Below are 20689 nucleotides of genomic sequence, written 5' to 3'. Positions count from 1 at the left end.
ATAGTATGCTTTTATAATGAAGGGTCCTTACCTTCTCGCTATTGGGAAGCGTTCGTGTCCTTTGAAAAGTGTCTCCTCCATTAATACTGATCAGCTCACCATCAGCAGGTGGACACCGCGTGGGGAAGACTACTACGTCACTCTTCAGCGTGTCAGAGCTAAAACACACGTCATACTGCTGAGTAGATTTGGAGTAAGACCAGCTCCCGTCAGGGTGTGTGGTGATCATTGGGGCGCAGTACCTGCTGAAACTGCCGTCTGTCCTGTGGCATTTTACAACTATTAAACTGATGAGGCTCAGTAGAAATATCACTGAAACTGACACAATGGCGATGAGCAGATACAGATTTAAATCTGAGAAACTCTCCTCCTTTACAGGCAGTTGTCTGAAAGTTGTCTTCATGTCACCTGTACTTTCAACGACCACAACATCAATAGACACAGTCGCAGACAGGGAAGGTTCTCCATTATCAGACACCAGAATGACCAGCGGGTGAGTTTTTAAGTCATTGTCACTCATGCGTCTCTTAGTCCTTATTTCTCCGTTGCTGGATCCAATTTTGAATAGATTGGTCCCCTTTGGTTCAGAGATGTGATAAGAAAGCAGTGCATTATAACCAGAGTCTGCGTCTACAGCCCTGATCTTGGCCACAATGTAGCCCGCTTCAGCAGAATAGGGAATGTTCTCAGAATTAACGGAGCCGTGGTCAGAATAGGGCGGGAGAATCACAGGACTGTTGTCATTCTCATCCAGGATAAAAACGTTGACAGTGACGTTGCTGCTTAGTGGAGGAACACCAGAGTCTGTGACCTGAACTTGGATCTCGAACTTCTTCACCTCCTCGTAGTTGAATGACCGTAGGCTGAATAGTTCACCAGTTAAATAGTTTATATTTATAATTGTAGACAACGGTATTCCATTATTGCCTTCTAAATACGAATAAGACATCTGAGCATTTTCATTCATGTCTGGATCATGCGCAGTCAAGCTGGCAATAAGCCCTCCAGCTGGACTATTCTCTTTCAGATATACATTAATTATGGGTTCTAAAAAGCGAGGGGCGTTGTCATTCACGTCAGCGACATAAACAGTAATGACACTGGTACTGGAGAGAGGTGGGATGCCTTCATCTGTAGCTATAACGGTCACATTGTACTGGGAACCACTCTCTCTATCTAGAGATCCATCTACTACTAATGAGTAATAGTTCTTATAGGATGATTGCAATTTGAATGGAACAGAGCCTACTATTTGACAGTGTACTTTTCCATTTACACCCCCATCTTTATCAGATACTGTTATTAAACCAACTGCTGTACCTGATCTTGCATCCTCTCTGACTGCATTCATCATTGAAGTTACTGATATCTCTGGAACATTGTCATTGACATCTATCACTTCAACTAAGACTTTACAGTGCGTTGTGCGAGGACTATAACTCCTGTCTTTGGCCTGTACGTGCAGCTCAAACGCAGCATTCTCTTCGTGATCAATCACTTCCTTCATTGTAATTTCACCAGTAGCTGGGTTTATTTGAAAAACATCCAATGCTTTCTGATCGCCGTGATGAATCAAAGAAAAAACTATTTCCCCATTTAGTCCTGAGTCCACATCGGTTGCGTTCAGTTTTATTATAAGTGTGCCAATAGGTAGATTCTCCGACACACGTACTTTGTACAATTGTTTGCTGAAGACTGGACTATTATCGTTCACATCTATCACATTCACTATTATCTGAAGAGTCCCAGATTTTGCAGGTTTCCCTCCATCAACTGCAGTCAATAGGAGCCGGATCACAGCCTGTTTCTCTCGGTCTAAAGCTTTACGTAACACTAACTCCGCAGACACACTCTGCTCTCCATCGCTCTGTACATCCAGAGAGAAGTGTTCATTTGGGCTCAGCTTGTAGGTTTTCACTGAATTACTGCCTATATCCGCATCATTAGCCCTTGGTAGGGGATATCTTTCACCTGGAGAGGTAGATTCTGTTATATTCAATGTATGATCACTAATATGAAATGAAGGTGCGTTATCATTGATATCTAATACTTGTATATCTAAACGATACATGTTGAGAGGGTTCTGTGCAATGGCCTCCAAGTTTAGAGAGCATTTTTGACTGGTCATACAGAGTTCCTCTCGGTCGATTATTTCCTTCACAAACAAAGCACCGGTCTTTAAATTCACATCGAAATACTTCTTGTTAGTTCCGGATACAATCTGAAACATACGAAACTCCAGTTCCTGAACATTAAGATTGAGGTCCTTGGCTATATTCCCAACAACGGTTCCCTTGTTCACCTCCTCTGAGACAGAATAGACCACTTGACCGTAAGATAAATCCCAGAAACAAAGAAGAAGCAGAATCCGAATCAAAATACATCCATGGACAGAGAGGCCCATTGTTATCCACGGTTCATGTGCAATTTGCAATAATTATTAATAGGGAAATCATCAAAAAAGCATGTATAAGTTAATGCGATCAACTCCTCTACCGCATGCAAAACACTCCTTCACGAATACAAGTGCATGCTATTATGACAAAGCCCTTCCTGCAATGAATGCCAGACACCGTAGGAGGAGTTGAAAAAAAAAACAAACAAAAAAAAAATCCCCCACGGTCTACAGCGACACCTTGTGCTTACTGATGGATATTATGTTGGTCATATGAGAAAGTACAACAATCAGAGTGCATCATGTCTTTCATTATACAGTTCAAATGTGATATCAGTTTGATTATTACTAAGCTTACTAGATTACAGCTAGAAACTACTGAAATCAACGTTATCTTCAGGAGCAGTAAATTACCAAATAAAATGTGAATGTCTGGATAGGTTGCTATAATCAATAGCACTTTGACAGACAAATATAACCAAATAGCTTGACAGCTGTTCATCAACAGTAGGCAACAATAATATTGTAAGAAACGTTTTGGTTGTTGAAATTATGCAGGGTTCAGTAATAATAATATACATGTGTCATGGTAAACGACACTACTCTAAAGAAGCAACATTTCTGAGCGACAACACAACAAGACTATAATTGAAAGCTCAAACCTCCTCAAAGATTAGGAAATTAGGGAAAGGACAACTAACTCACCAATCTGCTGAAGGGGACAGTTTCTCGCGCGGCGTCGCTGTCCACCGGCGTGGTGCTGAAACCACCAGGGCTCGAACCTCGGTCGGGTTCACAAGCACTGCTCTAACACTTTCAAACATTTTGTAAACTTTGGAAAAAACTAAATATATATTTTCTTACCTTTTCTGTGTTAGGGAGTGTTCGTGTCCTTTGATAAGTGTCTCCTCCATTAATACTGATCAGCTCACCATCAACAGGTGGAAATGGCGTGGGGAAAACTACTATGTCACTCTTCAGTGTGTCAGAGCTAAAGCACACGTCATACTGCTGAGTAGATTTGGAGTAAGACCAGCTCCCGTCAGGGTGTGTAGTGATCATTGGGGCGTTGTACCTGCTGAAACTGCCGTCTGTCCTGTGGCATTTTACAACTATTAAACTGATGAGGCTCATTAGAAATATCACTGATACTGACACAATGGCGATGAGCACGGGGCGGGTTGTCATTCACATCAGAAATGTGTACAGTAATAACACTTGTGCTGGAGAGACGTAGGGTCCCTTCATCCGTAGCAGTGATTGTGATATTGTACTGAGAAGCGCTCTCTCTATCTAGAGCTCCATCCACTACTAAGGAGTAATAGTTTTTGTAGGAGGATTCTAATTTAAAAGGGACTGATTCTGAGATGTGACAATGCACCACTCCGTTTTTACTTCCATCTTTATCAGTGACAGTAATCAAAGCAATAGCAGCACCGCGTTTACTGTTCTCTTTAACTGTGTCCATCAGTGGAGTCACTGATATCTCTGGAACATTGTCATTCACATCAATAATTTCCACTAAAACTTTACATTGCGTACTTTTTGGAGGCTGGCCTTTATCTTTTGCTTGGATACGCAACTCAACAACACTGGTTTCCTCATAATGAAGAGGACCTTTCACACTTAAAGCCCCAGTATCGGCATCAATTGAGAATAAATCTGTAACTTTGCTATTTCCGTGTCTGATGATAGAATATAACACTTCACTATTCAAACCCTCGTCTAAATCCGTTGCGGACAGAGTGATTAATTTAGTTCCAAACGATACATTCTCTTTAACCTTCACCTTGTAGACGAGTTTACTAAACACTGGGGTGTTATCATTAGCGTCCATAACATTCATTACTATCTGCAGAGTCCCGGATCTGGGAGTATTCCCTCTATCTACAGCAGTCAGAGTCAGTTTTATCACAGCCTGTTTCTCTCTGTCTAAAGTTTTCTGTAACACTAACTCAGCAGACACACTTTGCTCTCCACCGCTTTGTACATCCAGGGAGAAGTGCTCATTTGGATTCAGCTTGTAGGTTTTTACTGTATTGCTGTCAACATCAGGGTCACTGGCCATAGGAAGGGAGAATCTCTCTCCTGTAGACGAGAACTCAGTTATATTCAAAATATGTTCTTTAAAAGGAAATGATGGAGAATTGTCATTGATGTCAAAAAGTATTATTTCAACACGGTAAAGTCTCACAACTGTTCTCTTTAACTGTGTCCATCAGTGGAGTCACTGATATCTCTGGAACATTGTCATTCACATCAATAATTTCCACTAAAACTTTACATTGCGTACTTTTTGGAGGCTGGCCTTTATCTTTTGCTTGGATACGCAACTCAACAACACTGGTTTCCTCATAATGAAGAGGACCTTTCACACTTAAAGCCCCAGTATCGGCATCAATTGAGAATAAATCTGTAACTTTGCTATTTCCGTGTCTGATGATAGAATATAACACTTCACTATTCAAACCCTCGTCTAAATCCGTTGCGGACAGAGTGATTAATTTAGTTCCAAACGATACATTCTCTTTAACCTTCACCTTGTAGACGAGTTTACTAAACACTGGGGTGTTATCATTAGCGTCCATAACATTCATTACTATCTGCAGAGTCCCGGATCTGGGAGTATTCCCTCTATCTACAGCAGTCAGAGTCAGTTTTATCACAGCCTGTTTCTCTCTGTCTAAAGTTTTCTGTAACACTAACTCAGCAGACACACTTTGCTCTCCACCGCTTTGTACATCCAGGGAGAAGTGCTCATTTGGATTCAGCTTGTAGGTTTTTACTGTATTGCTGTCAACATCAGGGTCACTGGCCATAGGAAGGGAGAATCTCTCTCCTGTAGACGAGAACTCAGTTATATTCAAAATATGTTCTTTAAAAGGAAATGATGGAGAATTGTCATTGATGTCAAAAAGTATTATTTCAACACGGTAAAGTCTCACAACTGTTCTCTTTAACTGTGTCCATCAGTGGAGTCACTGATATCTCTGGAACATTGTCATTCACATCAATAATTTCCACTAAAACTTTACATTGCGTACTTTTTGGAGGCTGGCCTTTATCTTTTGCTTGGATACGCAACTCAACAACACTGGTTTCCTCATAATGAAGAGGACCTTTCACACTTAAAGCCCCAGTATCGGCATCAATTGAGAATAAATCTGTAACTTTGCTATTTCCGTGTCTGATGATAGAATATAACACTTCACTATTCAAACCCTCGTCTAAATCCGTTGCGGACAGAGTGATTAATTTAGTTCCAAACGATACATTCTCTTTAACCTTCACCTTGTAGACGAGTTTACTAAACACTGGGGTGTTATCATTAGCGTCCATAACATTCATTACTATCTGCAGAGTCCCGGATCTGGGAGTATTCCCTCTATCTACAGCAGTCAGAGTCAGTTTTATCACAGCCTGTTTCTCTCTGTCTAAAGTTTTCTGTAACACTAACTCAGCAGACACACTTTGCTCTCCACCGCTTTGTACATCCAGGGAGAAGTGCTCATTTGGATTCAGCTTGTAGGTTTTTACTGTATTGCTGTCAACATCAGGGTCACTGGCCATAGGAAGGGAGAATCTCTCTCCTGTAGACGAGAACTCAGTTATATTCAAAATATGTTCTTTAAAAGGAAATGATGGAGAATTGTCATTGATGTCAAAAAGTATTATTTCAACACGGTAAAGTCTCACAGGGTTGTGCACAATGGCTTCTAAATACATGGAGCATGTCTGAGAATTGAGGCACAACTCCTCGCGGTCGACTCTGTCATTAACAAACAGAACACCAGTCTTTAAATTTACCTCAAAATACTTCTTGTTGGATCCGGCTACAATCTGAAACATACGTAATTCCAGATCATGAACATTGAGATTGAGATCCTTGGCTATATTCCCAATGACGGTTCCCTTGTTCACATCATCTGAGACAGAACAGACAATCTGACCGGAAGATAAATCCCAGAACCAAAGAAGTAGCAGAATCCGAATCCAGATAAAGCCATGGACGAAGAGGCCCATCGTTATCCACGGTTCATGTGCAACTTGCAGTGTTCATTAACGAGAAAACCATAAATAACTAGGTAAGTCAAAGCGATCAACTCCCCTATTTTAGGTAAAACGCTCTTTTACAAATACGAGTTCATGCCATTCTTACAAAGCCTATACCCGCAATGGTTGCCAGACACCAAATGAGGAATTGCAGAAGAAAATAATTACGTTTATTTTCCACGGTCTACAGCGACACATTCTGCTTACTAATGAATATGATATTGGTCTTTTGAGAAACTATAACAATCATTGCGTCTTACAACGTTTCAAATGTGATATCAGTTTGATTAGCCTATTAATAGGCTTACCAGGAGACATCTACAAAAGCTTAAAATCAAAGTAATCTTTCAAAGCTGTACATTAGCCTACGAAATAGAATGTAAATGCCTGGTTAGGCTGCAATGATCAATAACACTATGACAGAAAAACGAAATAACTTGACAAAGGTTTATCAACAGTAGGCTAACAACAGTTATAAGAAAACGTTTTGGTAGTTGAACATAATGCAGGATCGAGTAGGACTAATAATAATATAAATTGTACATGGTAAACGAAACTAATAAAAATAGACAAAGTTGCTAAGCAAGCATACAACAATACTACATTTAAAAGCTCAAAACAACTAAATTATGAAGAAATTAGAAGGATGAAAATGTCTACAGCTCGCCAACCTGAGGGGTCAGTTTCTGTCACGGCGTCGCTGTCCGCTAAAGTTGTACTGAAATCACCAGGCTCGAACCTCTGCCGGTTTCATAACCTCTGTACTAATCCTTTTCAAACATTTTCTAATCTTTGGTAAAAAAAATACTAATAATTCACATCTTACCTTCTCAGAGTTAGGAAGCGTTTGTGTCCTTTGAAAAGTGTCTCCTCCATCAATACTGATCAGCTCCCCATCAGCAGGTGGAAACGGCGTGGGGAAAACTACCACGTCACTCTTCAGCGTGTCAGAGCTGAAACACACGTCATACTGCTGAGTAGATTTGGAATAAGACCAGCTCCCGTCAGGGTGTGTGGTGATCATTGGGGCGCTGTACCTGCTGAAACTGCCGTCTGTCCTGTGGCATTTTACAACTATTAAACCGATGAGGCTCAGTAGAAATATCACTGATACTGACACAATAGCGACGAACAGATACAGATTTAAATCTGAGAAACTCTCCTCCTTTACAGGCAGTTGTCTGAAAGTTGTCTTCATGTCACCTGTACTTTCAACGACCACAACATCAATAGACACAGTCGCAGACAGGGAAGGTTCTCCATTATCAGACACCAGAATGACCAACGGGTGAGTTTTTAAGTCATTGTCACTCATGCGTCTCTTAGTCCTTATTTCTCCGTTGCTGGTTCCAATTCTGAATAGATTGGTCCCCTTTGGTTCAGAGATGTGATAAGAAAGCAGTGCATTATAACCAGAGTCTGCGTCTACAGCCCTGATCTTGGCCACAAAGTAGCCCGCTTCAGCAGAATAGGGAATGTTCTCAGAATTAACGGAGCCGTGGTCAGAATAGGGCGGGAGAATCACAGGACTGTTGTCATTCTCATCCAGGATAAAAACGTTGACAGTGACGTTGCTGCTTAGTGGAGGAACACCAGAGTCTGTGGCCTGAACTTTGAACTGGAACTTTTTCACTTCTTCATAGTTAAATGACTGCATGCTGTATATCTCACCAGTTAAAGAGTTGATGTTTATCATTGTAGACAAGGGTATTCCATTATTTCCTTCCAAAAACGAATAAGACATCTGAGCATTTTCATTCATATCTGGATCATGCGCAGTCAAGCTGACAATAAGCCCTCCAACGGGACTATTCTCCTTCAGATATACATTAATTATGGGTTCTGAAAAGCGAGGCGCGTTGTCATTCACGTCAGCGACATAAACAGTAATGACAGTGGTACTGGAGAGAGGTGGGATGCCTTCATCTGTAGCTATAACGGTCACATTGTACTGGGAACCACTCTCTCTATCTAGAGATCCATCTACTACTAATGAGTAATAGTTCTTATAGGAGGACTGCAATTTGAATGGAACAGAGCCTACTATTTTACAGTGTACTTTTCCATTTACACCCCCATCTTTATCAGATACTGTTATTAGACCAACTGCTTTACCTGATTTTGCATCCTCTCTAACTGCATTCATCATTGAAGTCACTAATATTTCTGGGGAATTGTCATTGACATCCAGCACTTCTATCAGGACTTTACAGTGTGTTGCACGGGGACTAGAACTCCTGTCTTTGGCCTGTACGTGTAGCTCAAACGCAGCATGCTCTTCGTAATCAATTGTTCCTTTAACTGTAATTTCACCAGTGACTGAGTTTATTTGAAAAAAGTCCAGTGCGTTTTCCTCCCCGTGGCCTATCAAAGAATAAACTATTTCCCCATTTACTCCTGAGTCCACATCAGTTGCGTTAATTTTTATTATAGGTGTGCCAATAGGGACGTTCTCAGATATACTTATTTTATACAAGTGTTTGCTAAAGGCCGGGCTATTATCGTTTACATCTATCACATTAATAAGTATATTTAAGGTCCCGGATCGTGGAGGTTTTCCTCCATCGACACCAGTCAGAAGGAGCACTAATACCTCCTGTTTCTCTCGGTCTAAAGCTTTCTGTAGCACTAAGTCAGCAGACACACTTTTCTCACCGCTTTGTACATCCAGAGAGAAGTGCTCATTTGGGCTCAGTTTGTAGGTTTTAACAGAGTTACTGCCTATATCAGCATCATTAGCCCTTGGTAGGGGATATCTTTCACCTGGAGAGGTAGATTCTGTAATATTTATTGTATGATCACTATTACGAAATGAAGGTGCGTTATCATTTATATCTAATACTTGTATCTCTAAACGATACATGTTGAGAGGGTTCTGTGCAATGGCCTCCAAGTTTAGAGAGCATTTTTGACTGGTCATACAAAGCTCCTCTCGATCGATTCTTTCCTTCACAAACAGAGCACCGGTCTTTAAATTCATATCGAAATACTTCTTGTTAGATCCGGATACAAACTGAAACATACGAGACTCCAGTTCCTGAACATTGAGATTGAGGTCCTTGGCTATATTCCCAACAACGGTTCCCTTGTTCACCTCCTCTGAGACAGAATAGACAATCTGACCGGAAGATAAATCCCAGAAACAAAGAAGCTGCACAACCATAATCCAACAATATCCACAATGCACGGAATGGCCCATCTTTATATCCACGGTAATCCCACACTTTCCGTATTCTATGAGAAAATCATGAAGATACCAAGGCAAATATTTCAGAAAACAACCACATCATATCCTCTCACGAAAGAACTGTCGTTTCAAATGGAAACTGGCTCTGTTATTCTGACAAAAGCCTGCACAACACCGACTGATAGGCACAGAAGGAGGGGCCCTATATAATAACATCTAGGGTTCATATCCACGGTCTACAGCGACACCCTGTGTTTTGCTTACTAAATGGACATGACACTGCTCAATGAGAAATAAGCACATGACCTATGTATGCATCATTTCCTTGCCTGAAATAAAATTGTTTAATAGCCTAAGAAAAACAATATGCTCCAATGCAAGTGCAGGCAAATAGTACCCCAACTTATTTCACTCGTGGTTTACTCTATATAATTTAGAGACCACCTGCCACTTTGACTCATCAATGGCACAACAATTGAGATAGTTATCATACAGGCTACCGATATAGTTATTAGTAGTTGAAAAAGAAACAAGAGCAACCGAAGATATATGCATATGGCTGAATAAATTGCAAAAGGAGATGTGTCACAACATTTAGGCAGTTCGCAAAATGAAGCACTAAGGAAGTTAAGAAAAATAAAAATCCTTAATTTAATAATGTAGAAAAAAGACTATGAGACAACTGATGCTTAATATAGTGTGCCCATTAATTCCAGTTCTAAAAGAGAAAGGTGCCGCAATTTAAGGTTAATTTAAAGCCGAGAGATTATACACAACCCCTCAAAGATGAAGATATTAAAGAAAGAACAACAATGTCCACTGCTCGCCGCGACTTCGCTGTCCACTAGCGTGGTGCTGAAATCACCAAAGCTCGACTCTCTGCAGGTTTCACGAGCTCTGCACTAACACTTTAAAGAAACATTCGAATCGTTGGTGAAATAAAAATATGGTCTTACCTTCTCAGTGTTGGGAAGCATCCGTGTCCTTTGAAAGGTATCCCCTTCATTGATACTGATCAGTTCACCATCAGCAGGTGGAAACGGCGTGGGGAAAACTACCACGTCACTCTTCAGTGTGTCGGAGCTAAAACACACGTCATACTGCTGTGTAGATTTGGAGTAAGACCAGCTCCCGTCAGGGTGTGTAGTGATCATTGGGGCGCAGTACCTGCTGAAACTGCCGTCTGTCCGGTGGCATTTTACAACTATTAAACTGATGAGGCTCAGTAGAAATATCACTGAAACTGACACAATGGCGATGAGCAGATACAGATTTAAATCTGAGAAACTCTCCTCCTTTACAGGCAGTTGTCTGAAAGTTGTCTTCATGTCACCTGTACTTTCAACGACCACAACATCAATAGACACAGTCGCAGACAGGGAAGGTTCTCCATTATCAGACACCAGAATGACCAACGGGTGAGTTTTTAAGTCATTGTCACTCATGCGTCTCTTAGTCCTTATTTCTCCATTGCTGGATCCAATTCTGAATAGATTGGTATCCTTTGGTTCAGAGATGTGATAAGAAAGCAGCGCATTATAACCAGAGTCTGCGTCTACAGCCCTGATCTTGGCCACAAAGTAGCCCGCTTCAGCAGAATAGGGAATGTTCTCAGAATTAACGGAGCCGTGGTCAGAATAGGGCGGGAGAATCACAGGACTGTTGTCATTCTCATCCAGGATAAAAACGTTGACAGTGACGTTGCTGCTTAGTGGAGGAACACCAGAGTCTGTGGCCTGAACTTGAAATTTGAACCGTTTTACTTCTTCATAGTTAAATGACTGCATGCTGTATATTTCACCAGTTATAGTGTTAATGTTGACTATTGTCGAGGGCGATATATTATCACTTTTACTTTCCGAAAGATAATATGATACATGCGCGTTTCCCATTTCATCTGGATCATACGCATTTACACTAACCATCAGACCTCCCACTGGACTATTCTCCTTTAAATAAATGTTAATAAGATGTTCTGGAAAACGGGGCGGGTTGTCATTCACATCAGAAATGTGTACTGTAACAACACTGGTGATGGAGAGAGGTGGGGTCCCCTCATCCATAGCAATAATAGTGATATTGTACTGAGAACATTTCTCTCTGTCCAGAGGCCCGTCTACAACTAAAGAGTAGTGATTTTTATAAGAAAACTGCAGTTTGAAAGGAACAGTACCGCTTATCTGACAATTCACAATTCCATTTTTACCCCCATCTTTATCTGACAGCGTTACTAAAGCAACAGCAGCGCCAGACTTGGCATCCTCTCTTACTGTGCTCATGAGTGATGTTATTGCTATCTCTGGAGCATTGTCATTTATATCGACTACTTCCACTAACACTTTACAATGTGTCGTTTTTGGAGGTTGGCCTTGGTCTGCAGCCTGGACTCGCAACTCAATCCCAACGTTTTCTTCATAGTCGACATTGCCTTTCACAGATACATCCCCAGTATGCGGGTCAATAGCAAACATACTAGATCCTTTTGCATTCCTGTTGCCAACAAAAGAGTAAAGAATGTCACTGTTAATACCCTCATCCAAATCTGATGCCGTGAGAGTTATTATTTTGGTTCCAATTGAAACATTCTCCGCAACTTTCACTTTGTAAAGCGGTTTGCTGAAAATGGGAGTATTGTCATTAGTATCGAATACATGTACTATGATCTGTAATGTCCCAGATCTGGGAGGTTTTCCTCCATCAACAGCAGTTAGTATGAGCTTGATCACAGCCTGTATCTCTCGGTCTAAAGCCTTTTGTAACACTAACTCAGCAGACACACTCTGCTCTCCACCGCTCTGTACATCCAGAGAAAAATGTTCATTTGGACTCAGCTTGTAGGTTTTCATAGAGTTACTGCCCCCATCCACATCCTCAGCCACTGGCAGAAGAAATCGCTCTCCCTCAGCAGCGTTTTCGGAAATATTTAATGTTAGATAATTTTCTAAGAAACAAGGTACATTGTCATTTGTATCCAATATCTCTATTTCAACACGAAAAACATTTAGAGGATTGTGCGCAATGGCCTGCACATTCAAAGAACACTTCACATTGGTCTCACAAAGCTCCTCGCGGTCGATTATCTCATTCACGTATAGAACACCAGTTCTTGGATTTACATCAAAATACTTCTTGTTGGATCCGGATACAATCTGAAACATACGTGACTCCAGTTCCTGAACATTGAGATTGAGATCCTTGGCTATATTCCCAACAACGGTTCCCTTGTTCACCTCCTCTAAAACAGAATAGACAATCTGACCGGAAGATATATCCCATAAACAAAGAAACAGCATAATCCGAATCCAAAAATATCCACAATGTACGGAATGGTCCATTGTTATACATAGACCTTATGATTCTTCTTTGAGTTGGTTACGATAGATTGATAATATTGCTAAACATCGTTTTTATATAAGAACAATCTCTCTATTAGTATACAACGGTTGTGTCAACGTACAGGCCTATCTCGAGTGCGTTCTCATCTCACCAACTCGCTTGACTGTACCTGCCTCATCAGTGGAAGTGAAGAGAGGAAGGAGTGGCCCAAATAGTTATCAACTGAATATAGTCACGGTCTACAGCGACACCAAGTGCTTTTACTGTGCTCTTAAAATGTATACAGATGTGATTTCTTAGTTATACAAGATGTTGGTATCTTTCACGAAGAGTGCCTACAAAAAAAAAGATCATCAAATGAACAACGCTTTGCATGATCCTCTCAAATGTAATTTATTGCTTAGCCCTAAATATGACAAACAGCTGATAACCAGTAGTCGAACTCAACAGCTAAATACTTTGTGGTGTGCAGATACATTTAAATGACTTTACCAGTTATTGCTTCAACCATAAACAACTAAAAACTAGACTAATTTGACAGATCCACAGAATAATCTGTTATAGGAGAATATGAAACAACATTGCTGCAATCTAATTGAGAAAACGTGAGCAAGAATGAGACTGACACAAATCAAAGCAAGAAGCCTTATGTCGCTGTCCGTGGTGCTGAATTGTAACGCTAAATTCTGCATTAATTTAGAGGAGAATTGTCGAATTCTACTTATCCTAAACCGTACCCATACAATTGGAACCGTCTATGTAAGTTACAACAAACTGAATTTCGGGAATTAGGCAAATATAACCTGCACACAAGATAATAATGCCAATAAAATAAAATACAACGTGACAAAAACATTCCATATCATGAACAGTTCTCCTTACCTTCTCTGTGCTCGGAAGCATTCTTGTTCTTTGAAAAGTGTCCCCTCCATTAATACTGATCAGCTCACTATCAGCAGGTGGAAACTGCGTGGGGAAAACTACTATGTCACTCTTCAGCGTGTCAAGAGCTAAAGCAGACGTCATACTGCTGAGTAGATTTGGAGTAAGACCAGCTCCCGTCAGGGTGTGTGGTGATCATTGGAGCGTTGTATCTGCTAAAACTGCCGTCTGTCCTGTGGCATTTTACAACTATTAAACTTATGAGGCTCAGTAGAAATATCACTGATACTGACACAATGGCGACGAGCAGATACATATTTAAATCTGAGAAACTCTCCTCCTTTACAGGCAGTTGTCTGAAAGTTGTCTGCATGTCACCTGTACTTTCAACGACCACAACATCAATAGACACAGTCGCAGACAGGGAAGGTTCTCCATTATCAGACACCAGAATGACCAACAGGTGAGTTTTTAAGTCATTGTCACTCATGCGTCTCTTAGTCCTTATTTCTCCGTTGCTGGTTCCAATTCTGAATAGATTGGTACCCTTTGGTTCAGAGATGTGATAAGAAAGCAGTGCATTATATCCAGAGTCAGCGTCTACAGCCCTGATCTTGGCCACAAAGTAGCCCGCTTCAGCAGAATAGGGAATGTTCTCAGAATTAACGGAGCCGTGGTCAGAATAGGGCGAGAGAATCACAGGACTGTTGTCATTCTCATCCAGGATAAAAACGTTGACAGTGACGTTGCTGCTTAGAGGAGGAACACCAGAGTCTGTGGCCTGAACTTTGAACTGGAACTTTTTCACTTCTTCATAGTTAAATGACTGCATGCTATATATCTCACCAGTTAAATAGTTTATGTTTATCATTGTAGACATAGGAAGGTTGTTGCTAGTTTCTAACATTTAATAACTTGACCATTCTCATTGACATCGGGGTCAATTGCGGTCAAGCTTGCAATTACAGCTCCCACAGGACTATTCTCCTTTAGAAACACGTTTATTTTGGGTTCTAAAAAGTGAGGTTGGTTGTCATTCACATCAGAGATGTCTACTGTTATAACTCTAGTACTGGAGAGAGGAGGGGTTCCCTCATCTTTAGCAATGATGGTGACATTGCACTGCGATGCACTCTCTCTGTTCAGAGGTCCGTCCACTACTACAGAATAATAGTTCTTATAAGTAGAGAGAAGTTTAAAGGGAACTTCTCCGACTATGTCGCACAAAACACGTCAATGTTTACCTCCATCTTTATCTAATGCATTTATGGATGCGACAACAGTGCCAATTGGAGAGTCCTCTTTCACTGTGCCCCAAGCTATCTCAGGGGCATTGTCATTCTCATCAAGCACTTCAACTAAGACTTTACACTGCGTGCTACGAGGAGGGACCCCTCTGTCCTTAGCCTGTACACGGATCTCAAATGCAGTACTTTCCTCGTAGTCTATTTTGCCTTTAGAGGTGATAACTCCTGACTGCGGATCAATGGAGAATAGGTCAGCATGTTTTGCATCTCCCTTTGCGGTTAAGGAATACATTATATCTCCGTTTACACCCTCATCAAAATCAGTCGCATTTAAAATAAGAATTGTTGTTCCACTTGGGACATTCTCAAGAATCTGAACTTTGTAGAGTTGTTTGCTGACTGATGGGGAATGATCGTTTATATCAATAATGTTGACAATAATCTGTAATGTCCCGGATCTAGATGGCTTTCCTCCATGAATGGCAGTCAGCACAAGCTTGATAACAGCCTGTTTCTAACGATCTAAAGCTTTCTGTAGCACTAACTCAGCAGAAACCTGCTCTCCACCGCTCTGTACATCCAGAGAGAAGTGTTCATTTGGGCTCAGCTTGTAGGTTTTCACCGAGTTACTGCCAACATCCATGTCCTGGGCTTCAGGCAGAGAAAATCTCTCTCCTGGAGAGGCATACTCAGTAATATTAAAAATATGAACTGGCTCTCAGAATGATGGTGCATTGTCGTTTATATCTAAAATATTCATTATGCGGTGGAGATGTGTTGGATCTTTCAAAATGGCTTCAACGTCTACAAAACATTTGACTGAATTTTGACACAGCATCTCCCTGTCGATTCCTTCATTGACAAACAGAAGCCCAGACTTCCTGTTTACGTCAAAATACCTCTTATTCGATCCAGTTACAATCTCAATTCCTCTCAATTCCAGATCTTGCACATTTAGATTGAGATCTTTGGCTATATTTCCAACAACTGTGCCTTTATCCACCTCCTCTGACACCTTGTAGACGATCTGTCCTGAAGACAATACCCATGAACAAAGCAATACAAAACACTGTATCCAAACACGTATCATACGGTCACACAAATCCATCACTGCTCAGTTCCTTGACACTGTAATCCAGATTCATCCAAAATTGATCAAATTGAAAACTAGGTAGGCCTACGACTAAAAATCTGCGACAGTGTGCCGCAAAGTATTCCAATGTGTTCTTCAACAAAGCCTAACTGATATGCTAGCCTACATCTACACACCCTGTAGCAAAGGATAGGAGGATCCCGGGCTTTCTAAATCAGGTGCATTTCTATCGTGGTCAACAGCGTCTCCCAGCGTGGAAACATGAAAATAGTCAGCCCATTGCTGAAGAGAAAGAAAAACAACACTTCAATGTGAAAATTATATTTACAACCGCGGTCTTTCCACGAAATGAGTTCCTTTTTTAATCCCTTTGATATTTTAAGTAGAAATTGTGCACCAATATTACATTTTAAAAGGCTGTTATATTAAATGAAGTTTCCTTTAATATAGACCACATGTAAAATTTAATCAATCTGATTTTAATATGAATAAAAACTTGCTAAAGTGCCAAAATTCGGCATTTTGGCATGTCCCTCTGTGTACCCTCTGTGACGTCTAGGAAGATTTTAACCCACTTAAGCCCCAAAGTTCCTCAAAATATTCACCATCATTGTAAAGCACAAGTTATTTTGTTGCTTTGACAAAGTCATTTCTGGAGATTATTATTTATTTAATGTGATTACTGATTCAGTTTATGGAGAAATAAACCTGTCTCTCATTTTAAGGTCAACCCTGTTACGTGAACTGAACTCGCATTTTAATATGGTGAAACTATAATTTCTTAACCCACATGCTACAAACATATTTTTACATACTCGGATTACCAACTGGGGTAATTTTGATATTGAAATAAAAGCAACAGTCATAGCCAAATATAAACTTAATTCTTATCAAAACATCATTAGACGTGTAAATAAAGTTATCAAAAAAATATAAATAATAATACTGTTATTTTAGCAAAATTACAGTTACAGTATTTTGTAACACAAAATGTTTCATAATGTGCAGCTTTTTTCCGAAGTACAGTACAATCCACATAACTACTAAAAAGCTGATTTACCATCATTTGATTATAGTATCATTTCGTTTTTAGAATTTTGAAATAAATACTAATTCATGTAGGAAAAAACGACTGCCATTTAAAGGGGTGGTACCCCAAAATTTCAAATATACTTCATTTTATTGACAAAAAGTGATTCATCCATTGATTCTAAGAGACAAGGACCAAAAATATGGCTTAGTTTTCTTTATTTACTTACCCACAGCCAGCATTAGCATTGCTGCTAGTGAAACAATAGGAATGGTAGGGCCTATGGCAGAACTCTTCAAAAAGCATGCCCAAATCCTCAAAGTCACTTCAAACCAAATGGTATAGCAACCCAAATGCCATAAAAAGTTCCACATACATAATATTGTAGGATATTAAAGGAACTCTGGTATTTATATAACATTTCTCGTAGAATAACTATTTTTGTAGAATACACACCAATACAGCACTATGTGTACATTTAGAAGGTAGTGGATTTCTGCATTACAGTTCTACCAAGTATTCATACCACTGACAGACTTTAATGAGCTGTTTTGACAGCAACTAAGCATATATGTAACGTAATTGTGTACACGGTCATACCTAGTTATAACTATAACCAGTTATAACCATAGCCGAGTACATAAGGTGTTCCATCTCTGCAGGGGATCTGTCTGGTCAAAATCACCGATACAGGTCCCCCTCCACCCTCTCATGATGTGTATAACTTAATATTATGTCTCCAGAGAAACCTGGATTCAAATAAATACTTTTTTAGATTAGCCCTACAATAACACATTTTCAGGGAATACACACCAATACATTTTAGTAGACACTCTTATGCAGAGCGACTTAAAGGAGCAATTGAGGTTAAGTGCCTTGCTCAATGGTATGTTGACTGATTTCTCACCTAGTCGGCTCTGGGATTCAAACCAGCAACCTTTTGGTTACTGACCCAACGCTCTTAGCCATTAGGCTACCTGCAGCCCCATTCAGCTTTCTGTGTAGATTCAGAGTGTATCTGAGTTCTGTATTGCAGTTTTATCAAGTATTTATACCATTGGCAGATTTTTATATGCACAAAAATAAGGTAATTTTGGTTTTGCACACGGTCTTACGTGGTATAAAAAAGTACAATTGTAGGCAAATACATGGGGAGCTATATCTCTTCAGATGATCTGTCTATCTGGTCAAAATCACTGATACAGGTCCCCCTCCACCCTCTGATGATGTGTATAACTTAAAATTATGTCTCCAGAGAAACCTGGATTCAAATAAAGATCCATCTATCAAATTCCTATAGGCAGAATTAGTTGTTTTTGGCTGGGGTCATATTGATACAGAAACACTAAACACTTATTTAGATGTATTAAGAAAAAGTTTATTGACAAAGTCATGAACATTTTGAAGAATTGAATAAACCACCTTTGGGCTATGATAAAAAATATGCCTCTGGGGTCAAAATGACCCCAGTCAGTAGTATGAGGGTTAAATAATATTTTCAAAAGAAACATTGAACATTTATAGTAAAATCCTGGTGTAAAAGCAGGTGAGTTGGTTCTACTCTTTTTGCCCATTTTCTGGTGTTTTGTGGTGGAAAACTGAGCGGGTCGCGCATAACACGTCAAGCCCGTTACCCACAGATAGACAGGTTAGAAATGTTTCAACAATTTCAATATTTTTGTGAAGCTTGCATTCAATTGCCCCTCCCTGATGCACACAACAAGCTTCCATTCCCCCTGTCCAAGGGGATTTATGGCTGATTTAAATTGAAATCGCCAACCCTGTTACTTTATTTGGCACTTAACAGGCACTTACTTGTCTTTTTTTTATTTTATTTTATTGTCTTGAGATGGGAAAACGTGTTTCTTTATGAAGTTGACCATGTGCTCTTTATCACAGATTGTTAACAATATGTGAAATAAATAGTGTTTTTTCACCAAGTTACACTACCGAAAAGTGAGTCATTTCGCGGAAGACCCCTGTTGACCCAGTCAATAGTTCCGGATAGCCACTCTGGCACAGGTGGGATTGCAAAAGTTCATATACACGTGCAAAACAAACCACTTTCCAAAATTGGATCTTTGGTTGGATCATTTGCCCATTAATTAGCAGTAAAGATATAAACATACCAATAATCCTTACAGGCAAATATAACTACTGTAGGCGCATTCAATAGCTCCAAGGTGTAAAAGATGAGCACAGTAGTATGCTCTCCATGCCTACATCCATACTTACTGGTCACCTGTCTGCATATATAGCCTACAAGTGACCAGTGACCCATGACCCGACATACAGTGCCCTCTAATGTACAAATTAAGTGGAATATACAAAGACAGACAACCACAACACAACAACCACATTGTCTATCGAAATGTTAATTAAACTCTTTCAAAACACCATTAGTAGAAAAATATAGAATAGGCTAATATAGAATTAGACAAAATAAAGGTACAGTATCTTCTTACCTTATCTGTGTTGGTAAGCGTCTGTGTCCTTTGAAAAGTGTCGCCTCCATTAATACTGATCAGTTCACCATCAGCAGGTGTGTCAGAGCTAAAACACACGTCATACTGCTGAGTAGATTTGGAGTAAGACCAGCTCCCGTCAGGGTGTGTGGTGATCATTGGGGCGCCGCACCTGCTGAAACTGCCGTCTGTCCTGTGGCATTTTACAACTATTAAACTGATGAGGCTCAGTATAAATATCACTGATACTGACAAAATGGCGATGAGCAGATACAGATTTAAATCTGAGAAACTCTCCTCCTTTACAGGCAGTTGTCTGAAAGTTGTCTTCATGTCACTTGTACTTTCAACGACCACAACATCAATAGACACAGTCGCAGACAGGGAAGGTTCTCCATTATCAGACACCAAAATGACCAACGGGTGAGGTTTTAGGTCATTGTCACTCATGCGTCTCTTTGTCCTTATTTCTCCGTTGCTGGTTCCAATTCTGAATAGATTGGTCCCCTTTGGTTCATAGATGTGATAAGAAAGCAGAGCATTATATCCAGAGTCGGCGTCTACAGCCCTGATCTTGGCCACAAAGTAGCCCGCTTCAGCAGAATAGGGAATGTTCTCAGAATTAACGGAGCCGTGGTCAGAATAGGGCGGGAGAATCACAGGACTGTTGTCATTCTCATCCAGGATAAAAACGTTGACAGTGACGTTGCTGCTTAGTGGAGGAACACCAGAGTCTGTGGCCTGAACTTGGAACTGGAACTTTTTCACTTCTTCATAGTTCACTGACTGCATGCTGTATATTTCACCTGTGGCATAATTCACATTGACAGGTGTCTGCGAAGCTGTAGGCCTATTTATGGGATCTAGTAAATAATATGTTATCTGAGCGTTTGCTTCTGAATCTGGATCCAGCGCAGTCATAGCAGATATCACAGATTTTGCCGGACTATTTTCTTTTAAGAACACGTTAACAATGGATTCTGGAAAGCGTGGCGCATTGT

The 20689-nt window shown here is 40.2% G+C and overlaps 2 protein-coding genes and 1 pseudogene across 4 annotated transcripts in view; all 3 read right to left on the bottom strand.

Annotated features, from left to right (window-relative positions):
- Nucleotides 1–13100, bottom strand: part of LOC121573778 (protocadherin alpha-C2) — a 77261-nt gene extending 64161 nt beyond the window's left edge. Inside the window, exon 1 of one of the 3 annotated variants that reach the window (XM_041886034.2) lies at nucleotides 10592–13100. In XM_041886034.2, the coding sequence (XP_041741968.1) occupies nucleotides 10592–12970 (2379 nt within the window). In that variant the 5' untranslated portion in view covers nucleotides 12971–13100. Of the gene's footprint in view, nucleotides 1–31; nucleotides 2522–7274; nucleotides 9794–10591 lie in introns of those variants that run through there. The other 2 variants (XM_041886035.2, XM_041886036.2) reach the window with 2 other exon arrangements.
- LOC121574263 (protocadherin gamma-C3-like) lies at nucleotides 5321–6418 on the bottom strand. Its single transcript, XM_045213709.1, has one exon. The coding sequence runs from the start codon at nucleotides 6416–6418 to the stop codon at nucleotides 5321–5323; it is 1098 nt and encodes a 365-aa protein (XP_045069644.1).
- A 167-nt stretch (nucleotides 13101–13267) lies between the features above and the next one.
- LOC121574199 lies at nucleotides 13268–20480 on the bottom strand (annotated as a pseudogene).
- Nucleotides 20481–20689: the final 209 nt, after the last annotated feature.

The sequence above is a fragment of the Coregonus clupeaformis genome, unplaced genomic scaffold (genome assembly GCF_020615455.1).
Source record: "Coregonus clupeaformis isolate EN_2021a unplaced genomic scaffold, ASM2061545v1 scaf0144, whole genome shotgun sequence".
NCBI lineage: Eukaryota > Metazoa > Chordata > Actinopteri > Salmoniformes > Salmonidae > Coregonus > Coregonus clupeaformis.
This window is presented reverse-complemented; position numbering and strand designations above follow the sequence as displayed.

What these genes read in the sequence shown, in the direction of transcription:
- LOC121574263 (XM_045213709.1), bottom strand. Translation starts at nt 6,418, where the DNA reads ATGGGCCTCTTCGTCCATGGCTTTATCTGGATTCGGATTCTGCTACTT.